This window comes from Pseudopodoces humilis, chromosome 19 (assembly GCF_049639895.1).
Source record: "Pseudopodoces humilis isolate 2021_Gansu_Grassland_sample_001 chromosome 19, ASM4963989v1, whole genome shotgun sequence".
NCBI lineage: Eukaryota > Metazoa > Chordata > Aves > Passeriformes > Paridae > Pseudopodoces > Pseudopodoces humilis.
The window spans coordinates 14,677,770-14,692,742 of record NC_142218.1 but is presented as its reverse complement, the minus strand read 5'-3'; the positions used below and the strand labels follow the sequence as shown (position 1 = coordinate 14,692,742).

The window sequence follows — 14,973 nt, the reverse complement described above, 5'->3', positions numbered from 1 at the left end:
AGCCCAGGTGCATTTGGTGCTCAGGTGAAAGAAGCCCTTGGCTATAACCAAACTTCACCTAGGAGAGTGTGCCATCGACCAGCTCTGTGTTCTTTATCTGCCACCAGCAATCAGAGAGGTCACTGTTACTGAGGCCTGGTACTGACTCTTGGCTCTTGAAATCCAAACCATAACCTCAGAATAGCCCTTCACCTGGGAATTCAGATACTATTCTATGATTTCAAAAACAGGGGTTTTGCCTGATAGACTTTTTTTTAAAAAAAATCTCTGTTAAACCATCTGTTCAATCTGTTTTCTAAAAACTAGTCTGTATCCATTTGCTTCTCTCCTAAGAACTAATCCTGTCCCACAAAAAAACTCCTAAAATCAGAACTGATAATTTGGCTGACAATACATGAAGAGCTCTGCTGGTTAATTAGTTCTACAATGCTGCTGACAGTAATTACAGCTTCCTTTTGTGTCAATAACTAAGTCAGCAACTCTCAAAAAAGATTTAGGGCCTTATTTGTCTTTTAGTTATGTCACTTCTGCATCACTGTAATTTCAGTGATAACAGTAGAATTAGCCTTCATGTGCAGTAGTGTAAGTGAAAGGAGAATCATATGTCCAGACATGTACATTGGGGGTTGGGTTTGCAGTCACATTTCTGATTGGAAGCATATTTAGAAAATATGTGTCTAAAAATACAAGCACTGATCAATTTTCCCTGGGAAATAATACTAAACTAATGCTTTGTGCAGGTGTTTGGAACCTTTGTTAGTGGTTTTGGGGACAAAAACTGCAGTTCTTGACAAATCAACACTAAAGGTTCATTAATGACGTTCTGAAGAGTTAAGAGTCCTGCTGTTTAAAACAAAAGAAACAAAACTACAATCTAGTGAATCAAATGTGCTTCTGTATTCTCCATTAGATGTAGCCATCTGAATTTGTAGGAGACCTTTGGGGAACATCATGGAGATGGTTAAGAGCGAGGAGGGTGTCAATGGAATAAATATGGATTATTGCCACAGAGCATGCTGCCATTGGAACCCAGAACTGGATTTTGGCTGTGAGGTGCTTTACCACCTAGGCAAAGGGTAAAGTGAGACGATACAATTAGGTATAAGGTTATAAATGGAGGGTTAATTTCTGTGACTGAAAACTGAATTTTTAATGAGTCCTCTTTAATGTACGACTTTGGCTTTTTCACATGTGCTCTTTCTCCACGCCTCGTTACAAGACTGTGTGAGAATTAAAAGGGATAATGTGAATGGCGAGATAGGTTAGAAGCATTATAAAAACCGAGTATTTTACCATGGCGATCTCCTGAAATTGACACCTTCATTCCGGGAGGGACGGCGATCAGGCAGCCCAGCCCTCAGCCTCGGCCCGCCCTCAGCCTCGGCCCGCCCTCAGCCTCGGCCCGCCCTCAGCCTCGGCCCGCCCTCAGCCTCGGCCCGCCCTCAGCCTCGGCCCGCCCTCAGCCTCGGCCCGCCCTCAGCCTCGGCCCGCCCCGCCCTTAGCCCCGCCCTTAGCCCCGCCCTTAGCCCTTAGCCCCGCCCTTAGCCCCGCCCTTAGCCCCGCCCTTAGCCCCGCCCCTCGCTCCACCCCATCATGCGCGGGCTGGGGGCGGGGCCAGGGCGAGTCACGTGACGGTGCCAACATGGCGGCGCCGTGGCGGCGGCGCGGCCGCTGAGGGAGGTGCGGCCCTTCCGGGCAGTGCCCGGGGCCCCGAGTGCTCGCCCGGCTCTTGCTCCCGGCCCCCGCCCCGCTCCCGGCCTCGTCATGCAGCCACCGGCTCGAGAGCAGGACGCCCGCACTAAAAGCATGTTCGTGTCGCGGGCCCTGGAGAAGATCCTGGCGGAGAAGGAGGCGAAGCGGCCCCCGCACGGGCAGCTGCGGAGAGCCTGCCAGGTGGCGCTGGGTGAGTCGGCCCGGGCCGGCCCGCACAGGGCGCGGGGTGCGCGGCGGTGGAAGGGGCCCAGCCCTCCGGCACATGTCCCCTCGCGTCCCGGCGGGGTGCGGGAGATCCTCTCGGGACCTTGGAGTGGAGGGAGTTCTCTCTCCAGTACAGGACATGCAAATACGAGGGGAAAACCCCCAAATACCGGTTTTATTAAGTTCTGATCTCGGTATGAAACAGGAGGGACTTGATCTTGCCACTTCGGTTTTGAGAAAATTAATTACGGCTTTTAGAGTAGGAAACGAGAATTTTTGAGGCCCTCGATTTATGGAGTCCCAGAGCTTCTCGGGATGTTAAATCTGACCTCTAATCTCTAGATCGTGTTCGGACTGGCTAAGGACTGTAGCACTGTGGCCAAGTACATGTAGTATCTGTGATTTCAGAGCTGAAAGTGCTTTTTTTGAAGTTAGTGGACTGGTCCTGAAATCTGCAAGTACAAGCCTATGTGAAGGTCTTTGTGTTAAAAGTTCTGACAACATATGGTGTGTCACAGAGAGGGAGAAGATAAGCTGAATGCAACAGTAGAGCTCTGCAGCTGAAGTTCTCTGTGGCCCTTTCTTAATTTGCAAAAGTGACATATCTTTCAGTTTTGGTTGCTTTCCATCAATATTTTCCTTTGAATTGGGAACATTTAACGTATCCAAGACAGAAGAAAAGACAGGTTGGGTATGTAAGGAGGCCGGGCAGGTGCAAGTTCTGTCCCAGGAAGAGTGAGAGCGAGCTTAAAGAAATGCTGTCATTTTTATCTTTCTCCCTGTAGTCTTTACTGCCAGGAGATCTGTAGGAGCTGCCTGTAGTGACAGTATATCCATAGAAGGGCTGCCAGATAGAAGGATATTTTAATTATTATTTGAAGTTGGCAATGTGAGCAAGAGAGTAAGGCATATGCCTCAGCAGTTAGAGACTGCTTTCCTGATGAATTCCTTTTCCTCATCTGCTTTCCTGATCTCTTCCTCAACTGCCCCCACGTTTACAGGACAGAGCCTGTTTTACTGCTATGTAAATATATTTAGAGGTTGAGAAAGGGAACTTCCTTGTAAGATGCCTAGTGAAGGTCTGTGTTTGCCGAGCGGGCGATGGGTTTGGGAGGAGTGTTGTGCAGTAGCCCCCGTTGGCACCTGCCTCTTGGTGGGTTATGGCTATGCCATGCCTGCACGTGCTGAGGTGCGGTCTGTTGGAGGGGAGCTAATGCCTGGGATGGTGGATGTTTCTTTCTAAACTTGCTTTGAAAAAGAGACCATGGGCTTTGCAGAGGTCAGCATAAAGAGAGAACCTTCTGTTGACCAACTGTTAGAGGCCTGGGTGACTGAATGGGAGGATCTCTGTTACATTTGGTGAATATTATTTGGTCATTTTAAGTTGCCAACAGGAATGGGGTTTGGTTTATTTATGTGTGATTTTTTGCCCCCAAACTTTATTCTATTTTGGTTAAGCCCTTTTTTTTCCCTCAAGTGAAAAAAGTCAGTTTTATTTCCATGTACTTAATTTTAATTAAGCTTATACTTTATATTAACTAAGACTATGACAGTTCCAAAAGTGTCAACTGAATTTTCGAGCTCTGTGCAATAGTACGTATGTGAGGAAATGTGGGAAGAATGTTACAGGCAGTCTGAAGAATTATAACCTACACAAACTGTCATGGATGAAAGAATGTTGTGAATAATAATAAAAAGTCCAGTTAACACTGAATGAAAATAATTCCATTTGAAAGAAATGTAGTTACTTTATGAAAGTGGTCATTGTGTCAGCTGTTGTCTGCTGCACTTTTCTCCAAGTTATACTTTGAATAATCCATTTCTACTTCTTACTAAATCCCTTTTGCTGTGCAGTCTTCTCTATGCAGCAGTGTTTTTATCGGAGCCCCTTGGCATTGTACCAGTTATAAACCAGGCAATACAGGCATGGAACATGTGTAGATGATATCTACTCCTGGGACAAGGAAGTCCAAGATGAATTTTTTTTTTTTTCCATACAGAGAGAAACTGGTGCATTCTACAGCTGCCTAATAGAAATTAACCTGTTTTTATGGCTTCTGCAGTGGTATTGCTGTAGTACTGTTTCTGTTACTTACCTATACTTTATATTTGTTGGAAGATGAGAGAGAGGTGAGAGAGAAAGAAGCTTTTAACTGTGGGAATGATGCTCTTGTTTTCTGGCATGAGTTCTGTATTGGTTTGTTCATGTAACTCCTGAGAATTTAAGTAAATTACTACTGAATATTGCTGTCTCTCTTGTGTAGGAAATATAGGTATTCTTTATTTTAAATTTTGATCTTCTTTAATTGTTCTAAATTCAAACTCTTCTTACCCTTTTTTCCCTGTAATTCAGTCTTTTCACTGGACTAACACTGATCAGTTTTGAATTGCAAAATGCATATGACCTTGTAGAAATCAGAAGTAACATAGGTGCAGTTAGGACAGGAACAGAAAAAGTGTGGGGGAAAAGGAACATAACCACTTCACAGTGGTGTTTTTTTGAGGCTTTGGGGGTTTTTTGCCTCTTTCAACCCCCTCCTTTGAAATACACAGCATTAACGTTTAGTAAGCAGAGTGTGAATAGATTCATTCAGTCCGTTGACTCATCGGCAAGGTGTAACAGTTGTCTCCTGTAGTTGTAGTGCCAGTAAACCTCAGGAGAGATTGGGAGAAATGGAGTGTTTTAAGCAGAGAAGCTGTTTTGCTCTGCTTTAGAAAACTGTGTTTTTAAGAAAATTTGTTTTCAACAGACAATTGTGTTGTATAAAAGTAGTTGCTTAATAAGCATTTACCTTTACATGAAGCTCCAGGTACCCATGATTTTTAGTAAATCTACTGAGATTATCCTGGAAAATTTGCAGTGGAATACTGACAGTCTGTATCACAACAGTTCATATTATATGGATGCTAATTGTGCACCTGGGTCACTCACATAAATTATTGCTCCTGCCCTACTGGGGCTGTTTTTAATGACATGCTGTGCAGCTACCCTGGTTCTGCAGCCTTCTTTGATAGCCTGGGCAGCTCCACATACATATCTTCAAGCTTTGTAAACAACAGAATTTGTTTGCTTACCTTGTTAATAAGTTAAAATCTTTTCAACAATGCCTTCACTTAGGAATCTGGTTGTGTGTTTAGGAAGTCTCTGTGTATAAATGACAAACGTCCAAAATAAGTTGTGTTTCTTAGTTTGGCCTCTTGGCCAGCATGGTCAGAGAAGGCTGGGGCAAAGAGGAGACTCTGGCTTCCCCGGACGCTTTTCTGAAGGGCTCTGTACAGCCAGGTGTGATCAATGTCTGCCTTGGGCTTTGGACTCAGTCAAAGGCAGGCTGGGGTTGGGCACTGCGGCTTTACCAGCCTGGGGGAGGGAAGCTCTGGCTGCTCCTCCACGTGTTTGTGTTGACACTGCTGCCAGCTGTCCAGACCACGGCCCATTCCTTGTGCCAGCATAAGCCATTTTCTGCACAGGAGCTCGCTTGCTGCCACTGCCCCAAACCTGACTGCGGCCACAGAGCAGGCATTGGGCTGCAGGCAGACAATCAATGTCCTCTGTTTTAATGTGTACTGAACCCATCTATCTGCTTCAGAAAGGCAGCTCCTCACTGTGAGCTTTATCCAGAAGCTTGGGAAGCCAGAAGCTCTGGAAGAAATTGCCTCAAAGCCATTCATGTTCCAGTTCTGTTGCCTGGTAGGAATGTTGCAGGACTTCGTTAGGTGGGCAGCACATGGGCTGAAGATGTTTCTGGCTGAAGGGGATGCTGTGGGAGAGATGGGGAGCTCTCATACCTAAAGCACCAAGTGAGGGGTCAGCATTGCCAGCTGAGGTGACTGATGTTGACCAAAATTAGGACCGTGTTCTGTAGCTGTGGAAGGGAGTTGAGCTGTTTCTCCTGTGACAAGAAAAATAGGACCAGTGGCGGGCGGTTTCTGGAAGTTGGTGGTGTCTGGTTGTTAGGGCTTGGCTGTTCCTGGCGGCAGACTTCAATTAGGCAACTATTTCTGTTTCATTACTTGTGATGGTTAGACCACTGAGGACTTCAGACGTGGAAGTTTTCAAACTGTTTTGATGCAATCAGTACCAGAAGTATGCCCGTAGCTTTCTTTCTTCCTTTCATTTTTTGTTTTGGGCTAGCATTACCTTTTAAAATACTGTTGTGGCAAAGGTGTTTCTATATGGCTTTAGAAAAGCTTTTATTATAACAAAATTGTGGGGAACTTGGTCAGGACTTGGTTAGATTTTTTTTGCTGTTGTTGTCTATAGAGTACTTCTGAGAGTTAAACTAATGTGGAATGTTATTCTTGCATTATTTTTCCAGTGCAAGATCTAAGACAACTGCCAGTAAAGATGGGCATGATCGTGTCTCCTTAAGGCTATAATCTTTGTGAAGTTTCAATTCAACATCCTTTTTACTCTGCAAAACAATCAGTATTGGGGGAAAATTATCTCCTTGAAAGAAAACTTAGTGGAGTTTTTGCATTAGAAAAATTTCTTCATTAAGAAAAAACTCTGAACACCTTAGTTCTACAGAGTGTCTGAAATACAGCATTAATTGTGTTTTTGCTGGCCCTGGCATCCTGCTGTACTTGGGGTTCTAGCTATAGCTAAAATATGCCTTTCTCTGCCAAGACCTGGAGGCAGGACTAAGCGTTCTGAAGGTGTAAAACTACCCAGAAGACTCTGTTTTAAGCAGGCAGTTCCTGCGTGTCATGGGAATGTGCTGTGCTAAGAACAAGGCAGATCAAAATAGGGACACAATACATTGGTGGGTCACATTTGTTGTTCTCAGTGGCTCTTTGGATCAGTATGGTGTTAAAGATGGGGAAGGTAATTAAATCAAAAGGCCTGAATTGAAATTATGCTGAACTAAATTTCTGACTAGTCACCTTGTTGGTAGGCCAGTTGGATCCTGGAATGAAAACCACAATGGTTTAAGAAATGGTGCTGTGCAAGATTTAAGTTGTCTGTTTGGCACAGAAAACCTTGGTAATTTCTTACCAACAGCCTCCATTCTGTTGTCTTCTCTCCAGCTGAAGCCTAAAGCATCAGGGGATAGTGGTGCTGGGTTTGTGCTGTCAAACAGCTGCAAAGTTCTTACTGATCCTGAAGGCCCCAGTGCTGAGCACTGGGCTTGGCTTCTGCAGGGCTGGCAAGTGACAACTGTTCTTTAAAGCTGTTGGATGTGGTTGTTTGTGTGATGAGCTTGAGGAGAGCTGGGAACATCGTGCACCCGGGACTCTTCCATTTTTCTGGCGTCTGTTTGGCTGACTCGGGTGGATAACATTACTTCGGTTTGTGTAGTATGGTTGTGTGCCATGAGAACTGAGGGATGTCAGGCTGATGCTCATTAACAAGCGGATATGGCAGAGAGAACAGCAACTCTGCATGGAGCTTATCACTCACAGCTTATAGTTATACAGGTTTTCACTGTGTTCTGCTTCCATTTTCTCTATCCATTGTGGGTAGTCATTTTAAAAAATCAGTGCATGCTGTGAAGATTAATTCCTGTGCCATTCACTGACAAGCAAGCCTGTACAAAACCCAGTAATCTGTGCTGCAATGCTTGTTCCTTCGTGTGATTTGTGTATTGATTCTCCTGAGACAGAAGAGGTCTACTACTGAGGTTCACAGATAGCACTGAAATAATCTGTGTGGACATCGGATCACAAACAGTGCTGCCTCGCCAGAGTTCAGCGGAGAACAAGTATTGAATGAATGATCATTTTCTAATACCTGAAATTGAAATGAGAATTTTTAAGCATGGTACTTATCAGACTCTGGGTAGTTTGCAGCAGGGGCTGTGGGGTGGGATGGAAAGTTCCCCTGGTGTTACAGGTGATGTAGTTGTGCAGCCTTACTGTGGGTGCTGGTTTAGATATGGATTTGTCAGTGTTCACAGTGGGTGCTTATGCTGGTCTGTATTGTGCATCGTGGTGATACCTTAGAAATTCTCAGAAAGCCTTACTAGGATCTTAGGGATCTGCTGCTGTGTACAAGAGAAATGAGAAAGGAACTTTCTTCCCCCCCTGTATTTAGTTCTATGAAAAGCTCTTTAAAAGTGTAATTTAAAAAGAAAAAAAAATCTGCTGGCAAAAGGGCAGAGTGCATTTGAGATTTCCTGTCTCCTGGGAGTGTGTCCAGCTGATTTCTGTTGTAAGGCTCAAGCAGGCTGGCTGGCAGTGCAGGTAATGGGAAGGTTGCATGCATTGAACTCATGGTTTATGGAGTACCTTAAAGGCTTCTGCAGACTTGAGTGCTCTGATACGGATTTACACTTGAATAAAAATTGCATATTATGTCTGAGTATTCTAAAGATACCTTTTATTGAGAATGTTTGGAAAAAACAGCTTTTTAAATGTAAAAGAGATACACCTTTCAATAACTGCTGAAACTGATCTCTGAAGCTGAGATGTTACAGGAATGGAGTAGCAAATACTGAAGTGCAAAACTGGAAACAACTTTGCTTTGTTGCTGTTGTTATTGATAATGATAACCAAGGCTTGATTTATTTTTTTCTCTTCCAGATGAAATAAAAAGTGAGCTGGAAAAGCAAAGGTAAATTATTAATTACTCTAAACAGTGTATGAAAAGAACAAACAGAATACTTTTGTGGAAGTGTAAGAGTGTATATACATTACAGCAGTGAATTTGTGAATCTCCAGTTACCCACCTTTCTGCCAAGAACATGTGGCCTGGTGTTTGCGTTTCACTTACACAATGCTTGTGGCTGTGGGTACTCAATCCATAACTGCCTATGAATTTCACCAGGAAAAAATGGCGAAATTTCTAAAAGGTGCTGTTTTTTTGCTTCCTTTTACTGGATTCAGTAGCCTAATAGGAAATCATGGGGAGCAGTACATACCCTCTGTTTGACAGCATGTGCTCTTTATTAACTAGATAAAGAACACCTATTTAAATACTACTGAAATAAAAATTTTAATAAAGTTTTCCAGCACTGTGCTATGATTGAAAAATGAGCAAATGGGTCTCTGAATGTGTTTCTATTTGCTTAGTGTTCTGCTTATGGGCTCTATTTAATCCATTTTGAATAACGTGGATAGCTATATCAGTTATGTAGGAGTTTTCCAATGTTTTAGATAGTGAGACAGCGTTGGAGTGTAGTGAGGGAAGAGTTAAGCTGAGGAAGATACGAAAAAGATCAGCTAGAGTATAAATAAATGTAAAATGGGTTTTATGTGATTTTAAAAGAAAATTGATCATTGTTTAAGAAAGTATATGCAAGAAAGGTGCACTACATTTGTATGCTGCTGTGCATGATTTTGCTTTAAATTTAGAGAAAGGAGAAAGTATAGTTTGCTGTGAAATACATGTTTAGAAAAAATAATAACTCTTCTTTTCTCACCTAGAGAAGGCACTTCTGCTCCACCAAAAGCAAATTTCATTGAAGCAGATAAATATTTCCTTCCGTTTGAGCTGGCCTGCCAGTCGAAGTCTCCACGCATTGTCAGTACTTCCTTGGATTGTTTACAGGTAAGTGTTGAGGTTCAGCTTGGTCAGAGTGAGATGGAGAAAGCTGCAGTGACCAGATGTGGTGTGCAGCTCCCATGGTGGGGAGCGGCCCTGCCTGGGGTCGCAGCAGCCCCTACCCAGGGTCGCACTTGGCCAGGCACGGGAGCAGTGTGGCTGCCCTGCTGTAACCCCTCTGATGGGGCTGGGGGATCCTTACACCATTCACTGAAGGTGCTTTGTCTGTGGTGCTCCACAAGGGCTATTACCATGGGGTTTCTTGTGCTGCTGGTGTGACATAGGAGGTCACACTCCGGAAAAGACTGGTGTTAAAAATATTTTCTCTGGTTATGGCATGGTAGGACGTGGCCTGGGTGGAAAAAGCTTTTGTCATACTAAAATCTGTTTTGTCCACGTATGTGAGCAGTCAAAGTATTTGGTGGTGGACTATAGATGGTGTTAAACTTTTGGTGTAAAACTGGTTAAGTGAGGTATGCTATCTTAACATGCCTTTTTATGCTGTGCAAAACTGTTCTTCTTAACAATGTGGTCATCTAAGCTGCATTTTTCTATCTAGAAACTCATTGCATATGGGCATATCACTGGCAATGCCCCAGATAGCGGAGCTCCTGGAAAACGACTGATCGACCGAATAGTGGAAACCATTTGCAATTGCTTTCAGGGTCCTCAAACAGATGAAGGAGTACAGCTTCAGATAATTAAGGTATTTTATTTGATTTATTTTGGTGCAACATTAATTTTCTTTCTCTTTCTTTCATTTTGTAACTGAAAAAAAAAAAAGGTGAAATATTACTGAGGGCTCAGTTGCTTCATTTCTTACATTGTCCAGTGTGTCACTGCATTCAGGGAGGCTGACGGGTAGAATTGGTGAGGAAAATGCACTTCCTGTTGGGAAAGCACAGTGTAAGGGAATATTTTATAAATGTTTGTCCTTTCTGAGATAAGCCATCTTTCAAACAGCTTGGTGCTCCTCTTAGAGGCTTGCAGTGCGCACCTCCATCGGGCCAGGGAATTTCTTTCAGCCCTGACAGCAGGCCCTGGAACTGGGATGCAGTGCCGTGGAATGCTGTTCAAGCCTGTCTGCTCCCCTGGCCATTTTCCAGACAGCTGCCAGAGTATGTTCTTAACAAGGCATGGTAGTGTCTGCCAGTGGTGTGTGTTCTGGCTCTGAAATCTTCTTGGGCTCTTGTAGCTGAGGTTGGAAGTTGGTGAACCTTCTAGTAATCCACCTTGATGTTAGTGTACGCCAGTTGGAGGTGGAGTATCTCCCTTGGTGGAAAATTAGCTTTGATAAGAACCTCTAAGAACAGCTCAGGAGAGAACAGAGATGTGGTGTGGAAGTCCTTTTAAATTTTATTTGATTTGAAATGTTGTTGCTTGTAAAGTCTTAAAAAAAGATATCTGTGTTTTGTAGCAAACCCAGTGATTATTCTGGAAGACATGCATGAAGAAGAGCATTGCTGTCTACTTGCTTAGGTTTCATTTATACCATGTTATGGACTTTTCTAGGCTCTTCTCACTGCAGTAACATCTCCGTATATAGAAATTCATGAAGGAACAGTTCTTCAAACTGTTAGAACCTGCTACAACATCTATCTGGCCAGTAAAAATCTTATTAACCAGACAACTGCCAAAGCTACCCTGACACAGATGTTAAATGTCATTTTTACACGGATGGAAAATCAAGCTGTAAGTAGCTATTACTTTTTCTCATCTCAAATGTTTAGGCTTGCAAAAGAGTGAAAACTTTTTTATTATTATTGTTCTTAATGGATCTGTCATTGTAGTTGCATATCTGTTAATTTGTCACGTTAGAAATGTCAAATCCTGCACTGAGGCACACTGATAGATTTGAAAATAAAAGGTGACATGCACTGCTGATAACAATTTCACACCATGTCTTCTGCCAAATGACATTGGATAAACAAATGATGCTTTTCAAATAAACCTGAAGTGTAACCTTTTCATCTTACTGGCCAAGTGATTGTAGTTTCACTGTTTCCTGCCAAGACGTGAATTGACAAAGGAACATCAGTCATCACAGACAGGGTTTCCCTCAGTGTATTTTGTGCTTAGATGAACCTTTCCATATGTGTTTTTCAAGCTGCAGGAGTCCAGAGAAGCAGAGCGAGCGCAGAAGCCGCAGTCCCCTGGGGTGGCAGGGTCGCGGTCCCCACGGCCGGGGCAGCGGCAGCACAGCTCCTGGGGAGGCAGAGCTGGCACCGTGCTGGCCAACGGGGAGCCCAGCCGCGGGGAGCTGAAGCAGGCCCCTGCCCTGCCGGCAGCAGGTGAGCACAACACGGGGTCTGTTGCTTTCACTAACAGCTGCTTGTTGAGAAGTGCTCTTGGAGGCCGCTTTGAGGAGCAGTGCTGGGGTGGCTGGCTCCCTTGGCTCTCTGTCGTGCTTGGTGTTGCGTGACCCCAGGACAAGGTTGGTCAGGGTTGAGTGAGAAGTAAAAATAGGGACAGGAACAACGAGGGTTGCCAAAAAACAAACGACTTTAATAATGAAGCAAACAACAACGTGACAGAATGACAGAACTGAACACTGTATAGGGAGGAGCCTCGAAGACCTGGAAATGGGGTGAAGACAGTAATATATAAAGTAGGGTTGAGGGCACAGGATCCAATCGAAAGTGGGAACTCAGAACATAGTCATATGTGTAAACAGGGGGTAACCAATTAGAACAGGGAACCAGAAATGTAACCTTATGAGGAATAGTAACATTTACATAACTTTTTCCCATTGTTACTTTCTTCTCACTCTAATTGCACTGGTTTTTCCCATGACCTTAGGTCGGTGCCCAAGGCCAGTTCATTGTCAGCCCCTGTCATTTCAACTCCCTTGGCTCTCCTTAGACTTTCAGTCTATCCTCTGCTTGTGTCTACACTTTAACTGCTGCAGAAAGGTTCCTATTCTCCCTAGAATTCCAGTTAAACCATGTGTGCTTTATCTATAGAGAATTGTAATGGAATTTGACTTGAACAGGCAGATAAAGGGGAAGGACAGGAAGAGAATTGTCCCACATGTATGTGGGAAGTGATAGAACCGCTCTCAGGTAATTAAGTCCTGTGGTAAAAACAGTGCATATTATGAGGACTGTATCATCAGCACATACTGCATGCAAATTAGGAATGTTTGTAACAGTTGATAAATAAAAATGACAAAGTAAGCACCTTAAAAATATCAGTGCTTTAATTCAAACAACATACATAACATCAATGAGTATTTTTGAATGACTTCTCAGAAATTACTTTCAATGAAAACTGCTGAAGAAAGCTGATAAATTTATGTTTCCTTTTAATCCTCTTCCTAAACAAAAATACTAAATTAAAAATTCTCACTGTGTTTCATTAGAGAAAACAATTGATGGAGGGAAGGAAATGGTTCAAGGCATCTTGGAAGATGTGGTGGAGTCAGCTGTGAAAGGTAGTGAAGTCTTCTAAAGTAAAGTAGTTTCATATATATTGATTATAGAAACATGGAAGTAATTTTTGTTACTAAGTATCTTGACAAGAACGCCTACTAAGGCAGCAAGAACAGGTTTTTATTGTATCACAATATTCTTTTGCTGAGAGACTTTCTAGTTTACCAGTGCTACTTCTGTGCCACAGGGTAATGGAGCTTCGCAAAGTCATGGGGTATACAACTCTTCAGGCATGATTTTAATAATTTTTCCTTTTTCCCCTTTAGTGGCTGAAGAAAAGCAGGTAACAGAACCTGTCAAAGCTCTGCCTGCATTAGAGACTGCAGATACTCTTCTTTCTGGCTCTAGCAATGAAAATGTACAAACAAATGGGATTTCAGATGATGGGCAGTCTGTTTCCTCCACTGATAATCTGGTAAATAACTGCACTGGATGCCAATATTCATCTACAGAAGAAGAAATGTTTTTATTGTGACAACTAATAGAGTGGCATTTGGTGGAAGAAAGGGCCGGAAATTCTAATGTGTGTGTCCTGCTCAGGTTCAAAAAGGAAACAGCAGCTGCAATTTAAGCATATATTGAAAATACCTTTCCTAAAATTGATTATATTAAGTGTATTTTAATACAGAGTGGGGACAGAGATAAAGGATTGACTGACGCTTGTAACATGTGTGAAAAGATCCATATCCCTTGTGATCCTGTTTAGGTTTAATTTAAACTGTAGATGATTCTCAGAGGAGCTGTGGAATCTTCAAATTGCTCTGTTTCTTTGTCTCAATGAGGGTCTGTGTTGTATTTCTTACTCTCAAGGAAACAGATGTATCTGGACATCAAGCTGCTGCCAGATTTTCCCATGTTCTACAAAAAGATGCCTTCCTTGTGTTCAGGTCATTGTGCAAGCTCTCCATGAAACCGCTGGGGGAAGGACCACCAGATCCCAAGTAATGAGACTGTATTTATTATTCTGTCCTCTCCTGGTAGCTTTGGGACTCGGTTAAGTAGCTGCTGGATAGTTAAGCAGGTGTTCAAAATCTACTTTTCAGGCCCTTGGTTTAGTTAGCTTGATGAATCTAGGATTGAAAATAGCTTCAAATTATTAAAAATTCAATACTTGAGATTTTTGGGTTTTGCATAATAGGCTTATTAATCTTACCATTTGGAGTGGTCTTGACTATAGTATTTGTGAAGCTTTTGATGGCAGAGTGGGGAAGTGCTTAAGAAGCACTGAGCTGCATTTATTAAGCTAGACGAAGATGTTAACATTACTGAAAAGGTTTTCAGATTTGAATGGTAGAAGTTCAAAAATCACTTTTCTGATTTCTGCCCCTCTTGCTCCCTGCTTTTAAATGAATCAAAATAGCAGTCATTTCTTCCTGATGTGGAAGAATGCTACAGTGCTGATGTCAAATGCCAGTAGATACTAAGAAAATACAGAACTACATTTAATGTTGAATTTTTTTCTAGATCCCATGAATTGCGTTCCAAGGTTGTGTCTCTCCAACTGCTTCTCTCAGTGCTGCAGAATGCTGGTCTGGTTTTCAGGACACATGAAATGTTCATCAATGCAATCAAGCAGTATCTTTGCGTAGCATTATCTAAAAATGGAGTCTCTTCTGTTCCTGATGTATTTGAGCTCTCTCTTGCCATCTTCCTCACGCTGCTTTCAAATTTTAAGACCCATTTAAAAATGCAGATTGAGGTGAGAGACGTTTAATCTATAAATTGCATGTGCTCTACTTCTCAAAGTATTGTCATGGTAAAAAGACAGCTGGAACTTCCATTTCAATGTCTTAGTTTGGTTTTCTCACTAAAGTAATGTATTACTACTGTATCTAAATTCTAATATGCATGAAATGTTACTCTTCAAGAGAAATTACTGAACAGAAATAAATCTGTACATTTGATGTGGTTCTAATAAGTTTCAGATCATCAAGTCCTTAACCTTATTTATTTTGCAGGTGTTCTTCAAAGAGATCTTCCTCAATATCCTAGAGACTTCTTCAAGTTCCTTTGAACATAAATGGATGGTGATTCAGACTTTAACTAGAATTTGTGCAGGTATTTCCACTGTGTAAAAGAATCACTTCTTCTGGCAGCAGATGAAAATTACTTTGAAAAGAAATGCCACATATCGTGTTTAAG

General features: G+C 42.6%; 1 protein-coding gene across 2 annotated transcripts in view; it reads left to right on the top strand.

The window, feature by feature from the left end:
* Positions 1 to 1,664: 1,664 nt before the first annotated feature.
* Positions 1,665 to 14,973, top strand: part of ARFGEF2 (ARF guanine nucleotide exchange factor 2) — a 35,289-nt gene continuing 21,980 nt past the window's right edge. Inside the window, exons 1-11 of one of the 2 annotated variants that reach the window (XM_005524971.3) lie at positions 1,665 to 1,903; positions 8,440 to 8,470; positions 9,283 to 9,406; positions 9,960 to 10,106; positions 10,913 to 11,092; positions 11,508 to 11,691; positions 12,762 to 12,833; positions 13,098 to 13,246; positions 13,642 to 13,772; positions 14,296 to 14,530; positions 14,790 to 14,889. In XM_005524971.3, the coding sequence (XP_005525028.2) occupies positions 1,765 to 1,903; positions 8,440 to 8,470; positions 9,283 to 9,406; positions 9,960 to 10,106; positions 10,913 to 11,092; positions 11,508 to 11,691; positions 12,762 to 12,833; positions 13,098 to 13,246; positions 13,642 to 13,772; positions 14,296 to 14,530; positions 14,790 to 14,889 (1,492 nt within the window). In that variant the 5' untranslated portion in view covers positions 1,665 to 1,764. The remainder of the gene's footprint in view (positions 1,904 to 8,439; positions 8,471 to 9,282; positions 9,407 to 9,959; positions 10,107 to 10,912; positions 11,093 to 11,507; positions 11,692 to 12,761; positions 12,834 to 13,097; positions 13,247 to 13,641; positions 13,773 to 14,295; positions 14,531 to 14,789; positions 14,890 to 14,973) is intronic. The other variant, XM_014254168.2, reaches the window with a different exon arrangement.